This window comes from Aquarana catesbeiana, linkage group LG03 (assembly GCF_042186555.1).
Source record: "Aquarana catesbeiana isolate 2022-GZ linkage group LG03, ASM4218655v1, whole genome shotgun sequence".
In the NCBI taxonomy this organism is placed as follows: domain Eukaryota; kingdom Metazoa; phylum Chordata; class Amphibia; order Anura; family Ranidae; genus Aquarana; species Aquarana catesbeiana.
Window position 1 is genome coordinate 658194833 of NC_133326.1, and position 19009 is coordinate 658213841.

Genomic DNA, 19009 nt, shown 5'->3' on the forward strand with positions numbered 1-19009 from the left:
GCAGAGCGGATCGGATGAACACGGACAGACGGTCCGTGTTCCTCCGATCCCCCATAGGGGAGAGCGGAGATCTGACAGGGCGGTCCCTGCACAGTGTGCGGGTCCCGCCCTGTCATCTGCCTGCTCAGCTGGGGAAAACGGAGCGATCCCCGCTGAGCAGCGGATAAACACGGGGCGGATCAACACGGATCCGTCCCGTGTGAAAGGGGCCTTAGTGTCCAATTTGTGTCACAGTCCCAAATGTCGCAGTCCCACTAAAAATTGCTGATCGCCGCCATTACTAGAAAAAATAAAAATAAACATGCCATAAAAATACCCCATAGTTTGTAGACGCGATAACTTTTGCACAAACCAATCCATATACACTTATTGAGATTTTTTTTACCAAAAACATGTAGCAGAATACATATTGGCCTAAATTGGTGAATTTTTACATTTTTTTTAATTGGATATGCTTTATAACAGAAAGAAAGAAATATATTTTTTTTCTTCAAAATTGTCAGACTTTTTTTGTTGATAGCACAAAAAATAAAAACTACAAAAGTGATCAAATGCCACCAAAAGAAAGCTCTATTTGTGGGGAAAAAAAAGGACATACATTTTGTTTGGGCACAGCGTCACATGTACACACAATTGTCAGTTAAAACAACGTAGTGTCGTATTGCAAGAAATGACCTGATTATGAAGGGGGTGAAACCTTCTGGGGCTGAAGTGGTTAAAATATGTACAGCTCACTAAATGCAATGAAGTTATGGTGTAGAAACTCAGCTTGGAATGATAGTACATAAAGGTGTGAATGAGGTTCACCCGCTCTACAAATATACTTTGCATGCTTTATGCATGATGCAAAAACAGACCCTCTAAATAAAGAAAATCTAAATCCAAAAGATCAACATCACAAAATAATTATATTTTACTGTATATAGATTTACTTTATACTATGGTGTTTTTTCTTGTTTTATCCATGTTATAATCTGCTTTATGCAACCTTAACTACAGTAGTTTAACCTCCCTGACAGTATTCCCGAGTGTGGCTCGGGGTGGATTTTAAGTACCAAAATCGGTATCCCCGAGCCACACTCGGGATTGCATTGCAGGATCCAGGTACAGTTACTTACCTTGTCCCCAGGATCCTGCGTTGTCTCCCCGCTGCGTGCAGCGGCTGTGTCTCCGCTCGATGTATCACAGAGCTGAGCTCCGTTCCCTGCGAGCGTTGCGACACACGGGGACGGAGCAGGGCGCCAAATTCAAAAAGTGAAATACACACTCAACACATACAGTACACTGTAATCTTACAGATTACATTACTGTATCAAATAATTTCACATCCCTTTTGTCCCTAGTGGTTTGTCCAGTGCCCTGCATGCAGTTTTATATTATAAATACTGTTCTTTCTGCCTGGAACACTGGAGATCGTCCATAGCAACCAAAACCGTCCCTTTACATCAAAAGCGGTTTTAGACCAGCTAGAAAACAGTGATAATAAATTAGAATCACTTGCAGAATTGAGTGATAGTGATTTGTGGGGAAATGCATCGTCAAACACTAAAAGTAATGACAGCGACAAATTTCAGTGTTTTTGATTTGATTACATTATTGAATAATTTTTATTATTATTATATTATTATTTGTTATAATTATTTATAGTTATTTATTATATTATAATTTATGATTTCGTGTTTCAAACTTTATCATACCCGGGATGTCTACTAGACTCTTGTTTGGACAGATTTAAGTGTTTTATTTCTAAGAATTACAGGCCTACAATATAAAATGCCAAATTTCCATGCAAAAGAATAGTACTGCTTTGTGCAACAAAAAGCTGAAATACTCATACCGCCAGGGAGGTTAAGATATTAGTCTCTCAGTGGTGGCTGGTGGGTTTTTTTTTGGGGAGCGGCACACAACCAGCCCCCCGGCAACAACCCAAACTCCCCCCCTGCGACAACCCAAACCCCCTCACCACTGTCTGCCGGTAAATCCACCGGCACTTACCTTTTCTGGTCGGCGGGCATCGGTGGGGATCGGGCATCGTGGCACCAGGCAGCGGTGGGGATTGGGCATCAGTGGGCATCCGAGGAGTGGCAAGGATCAGGCAGCGAACAGGCTGCGGTGGGCATCCAGGCATCGGCTAGCGTCTCCCATGTCTTCTCATTCCCGCTTTTCTGTGTGTCTCCTCCCCTCCTCCTAGGCATCCAATAGGCTCGCCTGTCCTATTGGGTGACAGGTATCAGACCCGCCTCCCGATTGGCTAGGAGGAGGATCAGTATTGCAACAGTGAATATTCATTCGCTGTTGCAACACACCTGGGTGGGCTCCAGATGCAATTCTCTGTGCCCTGGGCCCACCCTATTTTGAAGCCTATTAGAGCCTTAGACCCCACCCATCCCCGCCACAGGAATTTATGCACCCGACGTCCTGGTAGGGGGAGGGCGGCACCAGGGATAGGGTGGCGGTGTCCGTGCACCCACAATGAATCGACCGTCCCTGGTCTCTCTTATTAAAGGGCACCCACTAAAAAAGTGCAAAGTTTGTGTTGCATTTTTTAGGGCCCTTTTGCGCAACTATAACAACTTTATACCTAACATTTTGCAAATTATGTTCAACTTTGCTTGTAGGGTCTGTGTTACAGAGCTCTCTTTCTACACTGCCCCAAATAGCATCAATATGAAAAGGTGCACATTTCATATCATTCTTATCCCATATCTAATATCCTTTTTTCTCATCACAGAAGATACAGTAGTTCCGAAAGTGACATCATAATGGATATTTAGCTTCTTTACAGGTGATTGTCCATATTATGTAACATTTTACCTTAAGGTTTTGAAGTATCCCTTTCATAAATTTAACATGCATTGTGTGGAAGGGGTGGAATGGAAGACTCATCAAAACCTGAAATCTATGGAACAGGCTGGGTACTTTTTTCACTAAAAGGGTTATTTCAACTCATTTCTGTTTACTCCTCTCTAAGCAACCCCCAAAGCTGCAGGACATGAGGGCTGGTATACAAATAGTAGGGCGCTGCACTTTCACTGCTCTCTTGCTCTATGAATACAAGCTTGCATGCTGGCTTTCAGGTCTGCTTAACTCTGCGAGGGAGGCATTTTTTTAACCACTTGCCGACCAGACTTTTCTGACACTTTTTGTTTATAACTTTAAATCAATATTTTATTCTAGAAAATTACTTATAACACCCAAACATTATACATTTTTTTTAGCAGAGACCCTAGGGAAATAGATGGCCATCATTGCAATTTTTTACCTCACATGGTACTTGCACAGCAGAAAAAATAGACTTTAATGATTAAAAAACAAACAAATACAATATTTACCCCTATTTTTTTATAATGTGAAAGATGATGTTACGCCGCATAAATAAATACCTAAAATGGCATGCTTTAAAACTGCACACACTCGTGGAATAGTGACAAACTACGGTACTTAAAAATTTCTATAGGCAATACTTTAAACGCCTTTACAGGTTACTGGATACAGAGGAGGTCTAGTGATAAAATTATTGCTCTTGCTCTAATGTTTACAGCCATACCTCACATGTGTGGTGTGAATACCGTTTACATATATGTGACTGATTTACATAAGTGTTCGCTTATGTGCGTGAGCACAGAGTGATGGGGGTTTACATTTTTTTATTATTATTTATTTCACCTTTTAGTTTTACACTTTCCCTTTAATAATGTATTTTAATAGAAGGGTAATGATGATGGGTCCTCTTTATGGAGAGATCTGGGGAAAAACTCAAATATTTCTGGAGAGTGGGGGGGACATCCCCTCCCACTGCTTTGGAAACCATTTTGGCGGCTCATGAGCTGCTCAGAATGGTTTGATGAGAAGGCCGCACACTGGCTACAAAAAACGTTACCGGGGTTATAAGGAAACCGGCACCAATGGTGCTGAAATTCCACAAAGATTTCAGGACATCTACTGAATGTTTAAAAAATTATTTTAGCTCTAAAGATGATGTAAAACCCCCAAACATGTTAAATTTTCTGAAAGCAGACACCCTATAGAAAAAAATAGTGGTAGTTCTAATTTTTATGTCACACGATATTACCGCAAAAGGTCTAGGAAATGCAAACTTTCAGTAAAAAAACACTAAAGTAAATTTTAGGGCAAACAAATGCAATGAATTATCCAAAGTTTTGGTAAAATATTAGGTTGTGCCGAATAATGCGTTACCCAACATGCCAAACCTTAAAATTTGTTTGTAACTGTGAAATGGCGACAAACTTCAGTACCATATATTATCTATAAGTGACGTTTCGAAAGCCCCCTATAAGTATCTGTTTCGTGTTACAGAGGAGGTCTTATGCAAGAATTATTGCTCTAACTCCGGCATGCATGGCATTATGTAACAAGTGTGATGCAATCGATCTTTTCATGTAGAGGCGCCCGACACATGTATTTACGTTCATATGTGTGTATATGTGGAGGTAGGGGGCCTCAACATTTTTTGGGGGGGATTTTATGTGCTTGGGAGTAACTTCTTTTTTTGCAAAAATGTTTTCGCAACTTTTGTTTTCATCACATGGGGACAAAAAGTCCCCAATGTGATGATTTATAGGTGACAGGTTCTCTTTAGAGATATGCAAGGCCTAAAAGACCCTGCATGTCTCATTTGGACTCGCGATCTGCATTCCAAAACATTACTTCATGGCTAACTAGATGGGGGAAACCTAGATGCTGACCTGGAAGTGATGGACGTTGAGCAGATATGTGTCCTCTCTTCTGCTTCCCCCCCAGCCGCCGCTCCTGCAGATAGGCAAGCGAAGCCCAGAAAGCATTGCAGGGGTTGCACATGGGGGGGCACCAGTACCGGGTTTAGTGAGCAATTGAGCGATAGCGCTGCCGCCTGAATGCTTTCACCTGACATTCATTCAAAAGTCTGCCTGTCAGTTTCACACACAATCTCAGTGGCTGCAGAATTGTGTGCTAAACCCCCTGCTGTCAGGTCCGCAAGACGTATGGACCTGGCAGAGAAAGGGTTAAAGGGTTGCTTTACTAAAACTGGAGAGTGCAAAATGTAATGCAGCTTCAACTTTTTTAAGCTTTTTTTCAAAGCTTAAATGAGCAAGCTGAAGTTAGAAACTGGCTACCATGCACAGCTGCACCAGATTTTGCACTGTCCAGTTTTAGTAAATGAACCCCTAAGTGTTTGAACTTTTTATTACACAAGTAAAAAAAAACTTTTTTCGAGGGGCGTGGCCTGGACATTGCTGAGTAAGGTCGCATTTCTGGTGAGCTCCTGGCCTCCCCCTGCCTACCCTAGCTTTTTTACTCTATTATCACCGGTATGAGCTCGGCAAAAAGACACAGAACTAGAGCTACAACTAGAGCTACCCGCTCCAGCATCTCCTGGAGTGACATCCAGCACTTCTTCTCGCAGCTCCAGAAACTCTCCAGGTACTACAATGGCGGCCGCACGTGGCTCTCCCCACGAGGCCCCGTCCTTACACTCTTCACCTCCGTCCCCCAGCCCCTCTGCCTCATCAACTTGCCTCTCAGGGACCCCGGCAGCCTTCAGACCAAAGCCGTCGGCATCCCTGCATCCACCATGTACAGGTCAGCTAGACCAAGACATCCATGCCCTGCTGCAAGCCCTCCCCACCAAAACGGAGATCGAGGCCCTGATCCTCTGGCTGGAGGAGAACCATTGGAGGGACATTCAGGAAGTGAGAGATGAGGTTCATGGGCTCCCGGATATGATGACTGCGGGAGAAACTTCTCTCTCCACTTTGGAACAGAGAGTAATGGCCCTGGAGCGATCCCAAGATACACACACAGACGCGTCCAGGGAGCTACAACTACACCTGGAAGACATTGAGGACCGGAGCCGCCAGGACAACCAGCGGCTCCGGTCATCCAGGTGTAGTTGTAGCTCCCTGGACGTGTCTGTGTGTGTATCTTGGGATCGCTCCAGGGCCATTACTCTCTGTTCCAAAGTGGAGAGAGAAGTTTCTCCCACAGTCATCCTATCCGGGAGCCCATGAACCTCATCTCTCACTTCCTGAATGTCCCTCCGATGGTGTCGGAGGATCGGGGCCTCGATCTCCGTTTTGGTGGGGAGGGCTTGCATCAGGGCACGGATGTCTTGGTCTAGCTGACCTGTACATGGTGGATGCAGGGATGCCGACAGCTCTGGTCTGAAGGTGGCCAGGGTCCCTGAGAGGCAGGTTGATGAGGCCGATGGGCTGGGGACGGAGGTGAAGAGTCATCCCGGAGGACCTGGGGGCTACTGTTACAGCCATCTTTCACATGGTCATGGATACCCCGCCGCCCTCGCTGGAACTTGACAGAGTGCATAGGGCTTTGGGCCTGAAATCCAACGATCCAGACCGAGATGTGGTCTGTGGACTCCACCGATATACGCAAAAAAGAGGAGATCTGACGCAGAGCCTGGGAACATGGAGAAGTATATTTCGATGGGGCCCGAATTAGGATCTTACCGGACCTCTCCAGAGCTACACTGCGCCACAGAGCACTCCTTCGCCCGGTCCTGGAGCTGGTGAGACAGCATGACTGCACTTATCGCTGGGGGTATCCACTGGCAGTCATGATTAGAAGGGATTCTACCTCTTTCACACTCCACACAAAGGCAGACCTACCAGCTTTGTTCTCCTTCCTGGGCACAGCTCCCATTCAGGTCCCTGACTGGCTCCAGTACCTCCCAAGACCTACCGGCAGATCGGGCACATCTGTGAGTCGAGGTCCTATGTCAGCCCGCCCGCTGAGAGTACAGAGAAGGTCCCGGGCATCCTCCCTGGATCAACCCAATGAGTCCTATGTCTGCCGCTACCCTCTGTGAGCTATCCCCATGCCACCCCATGTCTTTGGTCCCCACGTGGCCGTTGTTCACCCTGTTGCCTGTTTGCTGCTGGCAGGCGGCTGCGGAACCCTCCCTCGAGGCACCACTTCCCCCCATCCTGAACTGTCTCTGGCTTCCCACTAAACTCACTGCCCGATCTACAGGGGGACCAGCCCCCTCGTTCACACGCCGAGTTGCCCTGTTTGCCACCCTCCTTCTTACTTGCACCGCAATTATGTACTTGCAGTTATCGGACTACAGACATCACTGTCACAGGTGCACATCGCTATACACCTCAGAAGCTCGGGACCCATAAGTTGCCACTGGACCTTACTTTTCTGTGAGCTCTATGTGATACGCTGAAGCGACAATCTGTTCAGTATAGAACTGCCTACCCCTGTTTTCGGTACCTGAATGGTGATGGTGTAATTTAACATGCAGAGTGGTCAGAGGGCGACCATGGGGGACTCTGGGTGGGTGGAGGGATGCGCTCCACCTATCATCTCCTGTTTTTATGGTCCCCTCTAGCTGCTAGGCTAGACTGCCCTCCATGTGGTCCTAAAATAAGAACACATCGTGGGTACTGACATAGATACGTACTAACCCTAGTGGCAAGCCTGGGATGAGGGGGGCTGGAGATGCCATCCCCTACCACTGCGGAAGGGAGGGAGGTGGGAGATGCAAACACCCCTCTGAGACGACTACCGTGAAAAGGGTTTCCGGGCAATTACCAACCTGCTGCCTTTCCTCCTCATTTGAATAAGATGACAAGTATAGCTGAGCTGTCCCGGGGAAGGAATGAGTTTCTAGATGAACACTGGAGAGTTGGGGGACTGTCACCCGCGGCTGCGAGCCAGGCATGCCTCGCCTGTTGCCCGCAGGGGGGACCCAAAGTGGTATGCGGGGAACCCGGGCTGCTCTTGAGGAGCGGCATGGATACCGTTGCAACATGGTACCTGGGAGGTCTGGGGGGACTCATGCTCATACCTATGCTGGTTTTTGAACCTGCAAATTGATGTAGCCATTCTCCCATGTTAACATGTTTTGCACTATAAGTTCTGTTTTCATGTTGTTATATTATACTGATCACTACATATTGCTGGGGTGGGCGGGGCGGACCAGGGGCTCCCCCTTGGTTCTGTTTAGCCGCTCCCCTACATAGGTCTTGCGCTCAATCCCCAGCCATTTGCTGGCGAGCATCTTGGCAAATATTGCCACAATTTTAGTTTAGCTTAAGGTCGCTGTGCTTTGCCACGGCCGCCTGGCCTTTGGTACTCTGATTTTCTTCACAGTTTTTTCTGTTCTACTCTGCATTTCTTCTCCGTCTTACCTCCCCCATCCCTAATACCCCTCCCCGCTCCATCTCACCTCCGCCCCCCCCTTGACGTCCTCTAAACCATGGATGTTCTCAGGGTGATCTCACTAAATGCTAAAGGTTTGAATATCCCGGAAAAGAGACGGATGTACCTACATGACATGCACAGACTGCGCAGATCACTTTTGTACAAGAGACATATTTTAGAAATGACAAACTACCGATCCTTAGAAACAAATACTTCCCTAAGGCATATCACTCTACATATCCAGAGGCGAAGGCACAAGGTGTCTCCATTTTTAATGGCCGCTCGGGTGCCCTGGGTATATCTCGATATGGTTACAGACCCTGCGAGCAGATTTCTGTTTCTAAAAAGGCAAGATTGGTGACATCAGAGTGAGACACTGGCCAAGCTTTATGTCCCCAACAGCCAACAAGACCTTTTCCTCTGCCGACATATTGAGAAACTGTTGGAATTTGCCGAAGGTCAATTAATCCTAGGTGGGGATTTTAATACCCCTCTGATCCCTGCGGAAGACACTTCAGTGGGCTCTTCCTCAACTCCTCCTGGCTCCCGTAGGCGAATTGCAAAATCACTACACAATGCCCAATTGGTAGACGTATGGCGCAAATTCCACCATGGGGAATGAGACTATACCTTACTCCCCGCCACATAAAACATACTCGCGCATTGACTTCTTCCTTGTCCCATATGCCCAACTACATACTGTCCAAGACACCTTTATAAGCTCCATAACATGGTCGGATCATGCTCTGGTGGGACTGACCTTTTCCCTCACTGGTAACTCCATGATTCCAAATAGACCACGGAGACTGAATGAGAGCCTTCTTCAGGATGGGGAAGTACTGGCCGATGTAGTCAAAGAGCTAGAGAGCTACTTCAACAACAACACCACTCCTGACTGTGCCAAAGGCACTATCTGGGAAGCCCACAAGGCGGTAATAAGGGGGGTCCTTATTAAACATGGATCCAGAATTAAGCGGCAATGCACATTACAACTGACCTCCCTAATAAGAGACCTACATAACATTGAAGCTGCCACAATCACGTGCCGTCACCACCTCTGGAACGCAAACTGAACACCGTTCATAAACAAATCACTGATCTACTGCACTTCAAAGCCAATAAATCCACCTTACCAGCCCATATCTCACGAGAATTTAAATTAATCTATGAATCTCTTTACAACCTACAAACAGCATCCCCTTCCCAAAACTGCATTGCAGACTACATTTCCTCTTCACAGATGCCTTCCCTGCCTGCAGACGTCTGTACACTCTTAGACGACCCCATTATCATACCGGAGCTTCAACTAGCCTTAGGGCATACCAAACCAAGGAAAGCACCGGGGCCGGACGGCCTCACGATCCAGTACTACAAAACTCTTCTCCCCTCACTAGGAACTCACATGGAATTTTTCAATGATCTGGGCACAGGGATCTCCTTTCATGAGAACACCCTCCAGGCGCACATCTCGGTGATCCCAAAGGAGGGCAAGGATCCGAACTCATGTGGGAGTTACCGGCCCATATCCCTACTGAACACTGATCTCAAACTATTTACCAAAATTATAGCGACCAGACTGCAGAAACACTTGCCCCACCTGGTCCACTTGGACCAAGTGGGCTTTGTTCCATCCAGGGACAACACCAAAGTCCTCAATCTCTTACATGTTGCCAACACCATGAATGACCCATGTGCCTTCCTGGGGACAGACGCAGAGAGGGCATTCAACTGGGTCCACTGGCTTTTTATGTTCTCGGTCCTGCAGCATGCAGGGCTGGGACGCACCATGCTCCACTGGATATCCTCCATCTACTCGAACCCAACAGCCAGGGTTAAGGTCAATGGAGTTCTGTCGGATCCCTTTGCACTCAACAGCGGAACGATGCAGAGCTGCCCCCTGTCACCTCTCTTGTTTGCCCTAACACTGGAACCCTTCCTAAGCCATTTACGTCTAAATCACGACATCACTGGCATCACAGTGGGGGAATCCCAACAAAAAGTGTCAGCTTACGCTGTTAAAATGATATTCACACTTACAAGTAGACATGTGCATTCGTTTTCGTCCGAATGCATTTTCGTCTGAATTTCAGGTATTTTCGTTATCGTTTTAATAAACGATAACGAAAGTTCAGAATCCGAAAAACGAAAGATCCGACATAAACAAATGCTTTATTTTCGTTGCTACAACAGTTCGATATAGATAGGAGATTCGACATGATGATGACAATAACAATCTGTGTCCATCAAACCTGTGGTCGATTGTGCCTAACCTTAACTCTATTAGTCCAAGATTATTCTACATAGAGAGAAAAGATTTGACGTAGGGGAGAAAAGATTCGACGTAGGGGAGAAAAGATTCGACGTAGGGGAGAAAAGATGAATAAAAATAATGATGATGATGAATGTTATTGGCTGATTGTAACCAAAGAGGAGGAGCAGTAAAATAGCTAGAACTAAGTACACACGTACTTTGGCTTATGGTGTCGAAAGTTCTAAGAAGATTCGACGGGCAGGTAAACTATACAGCGTCGTACAGTTTAGCTGCTCCGTCGAATCTTCTTTGAACATTCGACAGACACAATAAGCCTTCAATGACAGATTCAACCTTAATTTGGATTTTCGGATGATTGCAATTTTTAACGAAAAACAAAATAAATAAAAACAAATTTCGGGAGTAACTAAATAAATTTATTTTTCGGACGAAAACGAAATTCCGAAACGAAATATTTCAGTGTGCACATGTCTACTTACAAACCCCTGGATTTCAATCCCTTACTTGTTGCGTGAATTTGAAACATATGGAGCACTGTCCAATCTGAAAATTAATTTTACCAAATCCGAGACAATGAGGGTGGGCATACAACAACACCTCATTTCACAGTTACAAGCCAGCTTTAGATTGAAATGGATGAAGACCGCTCTGAAATACTTGGGCACGCTCATCCCCCCTAAGCTCTCAAAGATTTTTGAACTAAACTTCCCCCCACTACTGAAAACGGTCAAGTCCCTTCTCAATACATGGCACACGGGGTTTCATTCGTGGTTCAGCCGCTGTATACTTAAAATGAGCATTCTCCCTAAGTTCTTATACCTCTTTCAGACCTTTCCCATCTCCATCCCAATGAGTTATTTTAGGCAGACACATTCCCTGTTCATTGATTTCATCTGTGCCAAAAAGAGACCACGCCTAAACAGGAAATTACTCTCCCTACCCAAAAAATCTGGAGGCCTGGCAATGCCAGACGTCCACATATACTATTACGCAACACATTTAAGCAGACTTGTAGACTGGTGCCATCACCGGGACACCAAATTATGGACCCAGTTGGAGCAAGCTAAAAGTGACATCCCCCTCAGGCGAGCTCCCTGGTGTTATGCATCACTTCCAGCCAACCTAAAGAGACACCCCCTTATTGGTTCCACTACACGTATATGCACCCACCTATTTCCCAAAGCATCGCTCTCTTCCTGGAGCTCACCTTTATTCCCCGTATTGGGGAACCCGGCGTTTCCGCTAGGAGTCAACGATGCTGTCTTCCAGAACTTGAGTAACACCGACCGCTTTCAAACCTCTCACTTTAGGACTGCGGGGAGGTGGAGGCCCATGCCGGAACTTACAGACCCCTTGGGTCCTTTCCAGTTGCATTCCTGGAGAGCGTTTCAGCTACGCCATTTCTTAAAAACTATAGTGCCGCCCAACAACCTCTCACCTCAAGAATAATATTGCTCGGACACTGGTGTCCTCCCGCACGCACTGTCCCTAACATATCACATGCTGATCATCCCGCCAGCAGACTACGAACCACCAAGCCTGCTCAGTTGGGAAAGGGACTTGCACCGGCAATTTAGCCCGCACCAATGACACCGCATTCTCCGATTCACACACAGATCCACCATCTGTGAGAAAATACAGGAAACTAATTATAAGCTACTGACACGGTGGTATCGCACCCCCACGTGACTACATAAATTCTTTCCCTCAACGTCAGAACTATGCTGGCAATGCGAGGAGGAGGGAGGAAGTCAAATCACACAGAAATTTACAGAACGTCATATCACGGATGACCCGGCCTTTTTTCTCCTTCACGCCTCTACCACACCAGAGAAAGTCTATAAGAAATCGGTGATACACCACCTCCTCGATGCTGCAAAAGCATGCATTCTGTGGAAATCCCCATGGGCACCGGCCATAAGCCTCTGGATGCATAACGTTGAGGAGATAAACAAAATGGAAGTCCTCATCCTCACACCCACACACCGACAGGACCAATACTCCAAGACATGAACCGTATGGAACATGTTTAAATACTTTGACGAGGAACAGGCACTCTAGGGTTATGATTCTAGTGACGCTACCTTTTGACTCTCTACCCATATGAAAATTTCACTGGAAATGGCACCCCCTACGCATTCTACAAACCCATATGCATAGTCACCCCCCCCCCCAGCTCCTTCCCCCATGCTCCCTCTCCACCCCCTTTTTTCTTCTCTTCCTACTACTTTCTGATCTCACTAGCCCTCTGCATTTATATTTCTCTCTTCATCTAATACCGCTATCTTCTCAGGTTTCTATTATTTCATAGAAAAAGGAAAATGTAAGAGACGCAATCTATGGCCCACTGCCACACTACCCATTCTACAAACCCATATGCATAGTCACCCCCCCCCGCTCCTTTCCCCATGCTCCCTCCCTCCCCTTTTTTTTCTTCTCTTCCTACTACTTTTTGATCTCGCTAGCCCTCTTAATTTATATTTCTCTCTTCATCTAATACCGCTATCTTCTCAGGTTTCTATTATTTCATAGAAAAAGGAAAATGTAAGAGACGGAATCTATGGCCCACCGCCACACTTTGACACTGCATGTTTTGCTATGTTTCTACTGTACTGCAACCATTTATAACACAGGGTTGTTTTCCATCATCATACGGTTAACCCCGGTTGCATTGCAGTTTGTTGTACAGCGCTGTATGGTATGCCAGTGTGTTCATATGTTTTTTATGTGATCTACACCTTGTTGGTTTTATGGATTTTGTCTTTTGAATAAATAAAAAATTTGAAAAAAAAAAAAACTTATTTCATTTTTACATGTAAATCATTTAGCAATGCCTCATTCACAGATTATAGGCAATGTAGAAAAGTACAAACACCATAGATGTATTTTTATGTTCTCACACTTTTGTAAACTCATGTTTTTGTATTCATGCATTTTATTATGAAATGAAAAAAAAATACAAAAAAAGATGTTTAAACAGAAAACAAATGTTCTCGCATGCAAGTATGAAATGTACACATAAAGCATTATGAATAATCTTTATCTAATTAGAGCACAAAATCTAATAATATTTTGAAAAGAGTCATATCACATACATTCTGCAAAGGGATTTTCTCTTTTGTGGTCCTTGTTGTATTTAAAGGTGATCTCCTGCTTTTAGTGATGTTTAAATAGTTTGTTGGAACTGGGTGTAACAAACTATTTGCATCACTAAGACATGCAGCTGCTCTTAGCGCTGCATGTATCCTCAGCTACATACAGGATAAAGTGCTGTGTTCTGGAAAAGAGATGGGATCTTCCTGTCCCACACCAAGAACAAAAGCTTCTCAGCCATTCACAGGAAGCTTTGCATTTTCTGAAGGAATACAAAGCTTCCTCTGATTGACTAAGGTGGAGAGGTGGGCAGATGATATCAAATTCTATGCCTCAGCCAGTCAGAGGAAGCTTTGCATTCATTCAGAAAATACAAAGTTGTCTGTAAGTGGTTGAGAAGTGCCTAATGCATATCTTAGTGAAATGAATAGTTTGTTTGGACCAGCTTGCTCCAAATTAAATATGTTAATTAAATAAAAGCTGGAGATCAGCTTTAAGCAGATATATACAACATCTGAAATATTTATAACATTCATATTTAACTAAATGAATCAGCTTCTTTTCCTTTGTGAATCCTCTGGTGTCGAGTAAGACTTGAATTTTGATTAAAACACGTGTCACACTCCAAACATTTGAATGGTTTTTCTCCTGTGTGAACTTTTTGGTGTTGAGTAAGATGAGATTTTTGCGCAAAGCATTTGTCACATTCTGGACATCTATACGGCTTCTCTCCAGTGTGAACTTTTTGGTGTTGAGTTAAGTACTGTTTTTTTACAAAGCATTTGTCACATTCTGAACATCTATATGGCTTCTCTCCTGTGTGAACTCTTTGGTGTTCAATAAGATAAAATTTTTGCGCAAAGCATTTGTCACATTCTGAACATCTAAATGGCTTCTCTCCAGTGTGAATCTTCTTGTGGTTTATAAGATGAATACTTTGTTTAAAACATTGGTCACATTCTGGGCACATAAATGGCCTTTCTCCAGTGTGAATTCTTTGGTGTTGCTCAAGTTTAGATTTTTCAGCAAAACATTTGTCACATTCTGAACATCTGAATGGCTTCTCTCCTGTGTGACTCATTTGATGAGGAATAAGATGTGACTTTCTATAGAAACACATGTCACATTCTGGGCACTTAAATGTATTTTCTCCTTGGTGAATCTTCTTCTGGTGGTAAGAAAGAGATGCCGATCGTAAGAAGCTCTCAGTACATTCTGAACATCTATATGGTTTCTCTCCTGTGTGAATTCTCTGGTGTCTAGTAAGACTTCCCTTTACCGGGAAACACTTAAAACATTCTGAGCATTCAAATGGCTTCTCTCCTGTATGACTCCTCATGTGTATAATAAAATTTGCCTTCCTTGAGAAATTCTTATCACATTTCAAACATTTAAACATGTTTTCCCTACTTGAATTTTCTTCTGGTGGCAAAAAAAATGTCTTCTCTGAAAAGCACTTGTTAAATTCTGAGTATTGAAAAAATTCTCTCTCCTGTGTTAATTCTCTGATGATTACTGAGCTTTGCTGACGGATTTCTCATGGATCATATTGCGCCAATTAAGATCTATAGGAAAATGAAAATAAATGGTTATGGAACAAATATTGAATACAGATGACTATCAATTTGGGAAGAACATTATGGAATTCTAAACCAGAATTTATTCACATTACAAATGTATATACACTATATTGTCAAAAGTATTGGGACACCTGCCTTTACTCATGAACTTTAATGGCGTCTTAGGTTCAATATTGAGTTGGCCCACCCTTTGCAGATATAACAGCTTCAAATTTTCTGGGAAGGCTGTCCACAAGGTTTAGGAGTGTGTCTATGGGAATGTTTGACCATTCTTCCAGAAGAGCATTTGTGAGGTCAGGGACTGATGTTGGACAAGAAAGCCTGGCTCACAGTCTCTGCTCTACTTCATCCCAAAGGTGTTCTATAGGGTTGAGGTCAGGATTCTGTGCAGGCCAGTCAAGTTCCTTCATCCCAAACTCATTTATCTATGTGCTTATGGATCTTGCTTTGTGCACTGATACAAATTATTTTGTCATGAGGGGATTATGGAGTGGGGTTGTTTTATAGGAGTTGGGCTTGGCCCCTTCATTTCAGTGAAAGGAACTCTTAAGGCGTCAGCAAACCAAAACATTTTAGATGATTTCATGCTCCTAACTTTGTTTGCGGATGGCCTTTTCCTGTTCCAACATGACTTCGCACTAGTGCACAAATGCGTTTCTGGAAGAATGGTCAAGCATTCCCATAGAAAAACTCCTAAACCTTGTGGATAACCTTCCCGGAAGAGTTGAAGCTGTTATAGCTGTAAAGGGTGGGCCAATTCAGTATTGAATCCTACGGACTAAGACTGGGAGGCCATGTGCGTGTAAAGGCAGGCGTCACAATACTTTTGACAATATAGTGTGTGTGTGTATATATATAAATTATATATATTATTATATATATGTATTTACACATACATACACATCATTAACTAGTTTTGCAATGCTCTTTACTGGAAATGTATGCACAAGTTATCATTATGAGGAGCTACAATTTCTGGTGACTGACCTTCATCAAGTTCACGAGCAAATTATTTCAAAGTAAAGCTGGACATTGATAAAAGTAAGAAGGAAAATAAATAAATAAATAAACAAAGAAAACCACAATGATGTGAATCTAAGTTGGCGACAATAAATGATTATTACGCTGATTAGGCCAGTTGGTGGTGCTCACTGATGTGGATTAAAAAAAAAAAAAAAAAGCTGGACATACACTAGTAGTATTTCAAAATGAAAATTCGTACAAAAATTGTCAGAACATTCAAGATTTTAACGTTTAATTTTGGAATGGACTTTATCCACTTGCCCTCCGGAAGATTTACCCCCTTCATGGCCACGTAATTTTTTGCGATACAGCACTGCATTCGTTTAACTGACATTTGCGTGGTCATGCGACATTGTACCCAAATAATATGTAATTCCTTTTTTTACCATATAGAGCTTTCTTTTGGTGGTATTTGATCACCTAGACAGTTTTTATTCTTTGCACTATAAAAAAAAAAAATTGAAAAAAAATACAAAACACATCCAAAAAAAAGTCAAAATAAAATGTCTTCAGAAATTTATGCCAATATGTATTGGCAGTTTTAAACCCCAAACCAAAAATTAAATATATATTTCAGATTACCAATCATTAGATGGTAATCCCTCCATGACTTTTGCATCAAAATCAACAATGCAACTATCAGTCCCTCCCCTCACGCCAGGGTAGTAGGTGTAATCCTAGACTCTGACTTGTCATTTCAGCCTCAAATCCAATCGTTGTCAAAAGTTTGTAGAATTCACCTCTGTAACATCTCTAAAATTCGCCCATTTTTAACAAATGAAACCACCAAGCTCCTCATTCACTCCCTCATTATCTCTCGCCTTGACTATTGCAACTCCCTTCTCATGGGCCTGCTCTCCATAGGCTATCCCTTCTTCAGTCTATCATGAATGCTGCTGCCAGACTTATCCACCTTACCAACTGCTCAGTGTCTGCCAACCCTCTCCTCCAATCCCTACACTGGCTTGCAATCACCCAACGAATTAAATTCAAAATACTAACCACAACATACAAAGCCATTCACAACTCTGCCCCAAGCTACATCACCAATCTTGTCCCCAAATATCACCCAAATTGTCCTCTCTGCTCTTCTCAAGACCTCCTACTCTCAAGCTCTCTCGGCTCCTCCTCTCATGCTCGTCTCCAGGATTTCTCCAGAGCCTCTCCCATCCTCTGGAACTCGCTACCTCCACCTGTCCGGCTATCCCCTACTCTTGCTACCTTTGGGCGATCCCTGAAAACTCATCTCTTCAGGAAAGCCTATAACGTCTCTAACTAATCTTTTACCACTTCCATCAGCTCATTCCCCACAGTTCAACCTTTTGTACCACCTGTCCCACCCTATTAGATTGTAAGCTCTTCTGAGCAGGTCCCTCTTAATCCTCTTGTATCTTATTGTATTATAACTGTATTGTCTCCCTTTTATATTGTAAAGCGCTGCGTAAACTGTTGGCACTATATAAATCCTGTACAATTATAATAATAATAAAATTAAATGCTTAAAGTCAAACAATAAAAGTGTAATATCCCTTTAAATTTCGTAGCTGGGGGGTGTCTATAGTATGCCTGTAAAGGGGCGCATGTTTCCCGTGTTTAGAACAGTCTGACAGCAAAATGACATTTCGAAGGAAAAAACCCATTTAAAACTACTCGCGAAATAAGTTCAAAAATTAAGTTATGTGTAATAAAATGGAATAACACAGGGAAAAAGTATTAAACACATTAAGTAAACGAGGTTCAAAAAAGGCGTGGCAAGCCAAGACACCAGCTGTAATCTATCAGTAATTAGAAAGCAATCCTATTTCTTGTCAGTGGAAATTAATATCAGCTGGTTCAATCTCAACTGATGACCAATAAAAGGTATCTCCTAAGCAAGGTGTCACACAAGAAACATCTCATGATGAGTAAAAGCAAAGAGCTCTCTCAAGACCTTTGCAAACCTATTGTTGCAAAACATACTGATGGCATTGGTTACAGAAGGATTTCTAAATTGCTCAATGTTCCATTGAGCACTGTTGGGTCCATAATCTGGAAACATATTTCACCATAAACCGGCCATGACCAGGTGCTCTTCGCAAGATTTCAGACAGAGGAGTGAAAATGATTATCAGAAGAGAAGAAATTAGCAGGTAAAATTGTTTCAAAGAAAATAAGTAACGCACTCAACCACCATGGCCTATATGCACGCTCACCAAGTAAGACTCCATTGCTGAAGAAAAAGCATGTTGAAAATTAATTAAAGTTTGCTGCACAACATTTAGACAAGCCTGTGAAATATTGGGAGAATATGGTCTGGTCAAATGAGACCAAAATAGAACTCTTTGGATGCCATAATATACACCATGTCTGGAGGCCAAATGGCACTGCACATCACCCCAAAAACACTCCCATACCAACAGTGAAGTTTGGAGGTGGGAACATCATGGTATGGGGTTGTTTTTCAGTATACAGTACTGTAAAACTACATATCATTGAAGGAAGGATGAATGAAAAATGCACCAATACATTCTTGATAAAAATCTGCCATCTACCAGGATGATGAAGATGAAACATGGGTGGACATTTCAGCAAGAGAATGATCCCAAACAAAGCCAAGGAAACTCAATTGGTTTCAAAGAAAATAAATAAAGCTGCTAGAATGGCCCAGCCAATCACCTGACCTGAATCCGAAATCTATGGAGAGAACTAAATTTCAGAGTTCATAGAAGAGGCCCACGGAACCTTCAAGATCTGGAGACTGTAGAAGAATGCGTCAAAATTACACCTAAGCAATGCATGCGACTAGTTTGTCCATACAGGAGCCATCTCGAAGCTGTCATTACCAACAAATTATTTTGTACCAATTATTAAATACATTTCAGTTAGCATGTTCAAT

The 19009-nt window shown here is 43.4% G+C and overlaps 1 protein-coding gene across 1 annotated transcript in view; it reads right to left on the reverse strand.

Annotated features, from left to right (window-relative positions):
* LOC141134061 (uncharacterized) overlaps positions 1 to 14930 on the reverse strand; it is a 37281-nt gene extending 22351 nt beyond the window's left edge. The window contains exon 1 of the mRNA XM_073623646.1: positions 14210 to 14930. Coding sequence (XP_073479747.1) covers positions 14210 to 14930 — 721 coding nt within the window. The remainder of the gene's footprint in view (positions 1 to 14209) is intronic.
* Positions 14931 to 19009: the final 4079 nt, after the last annotated feature.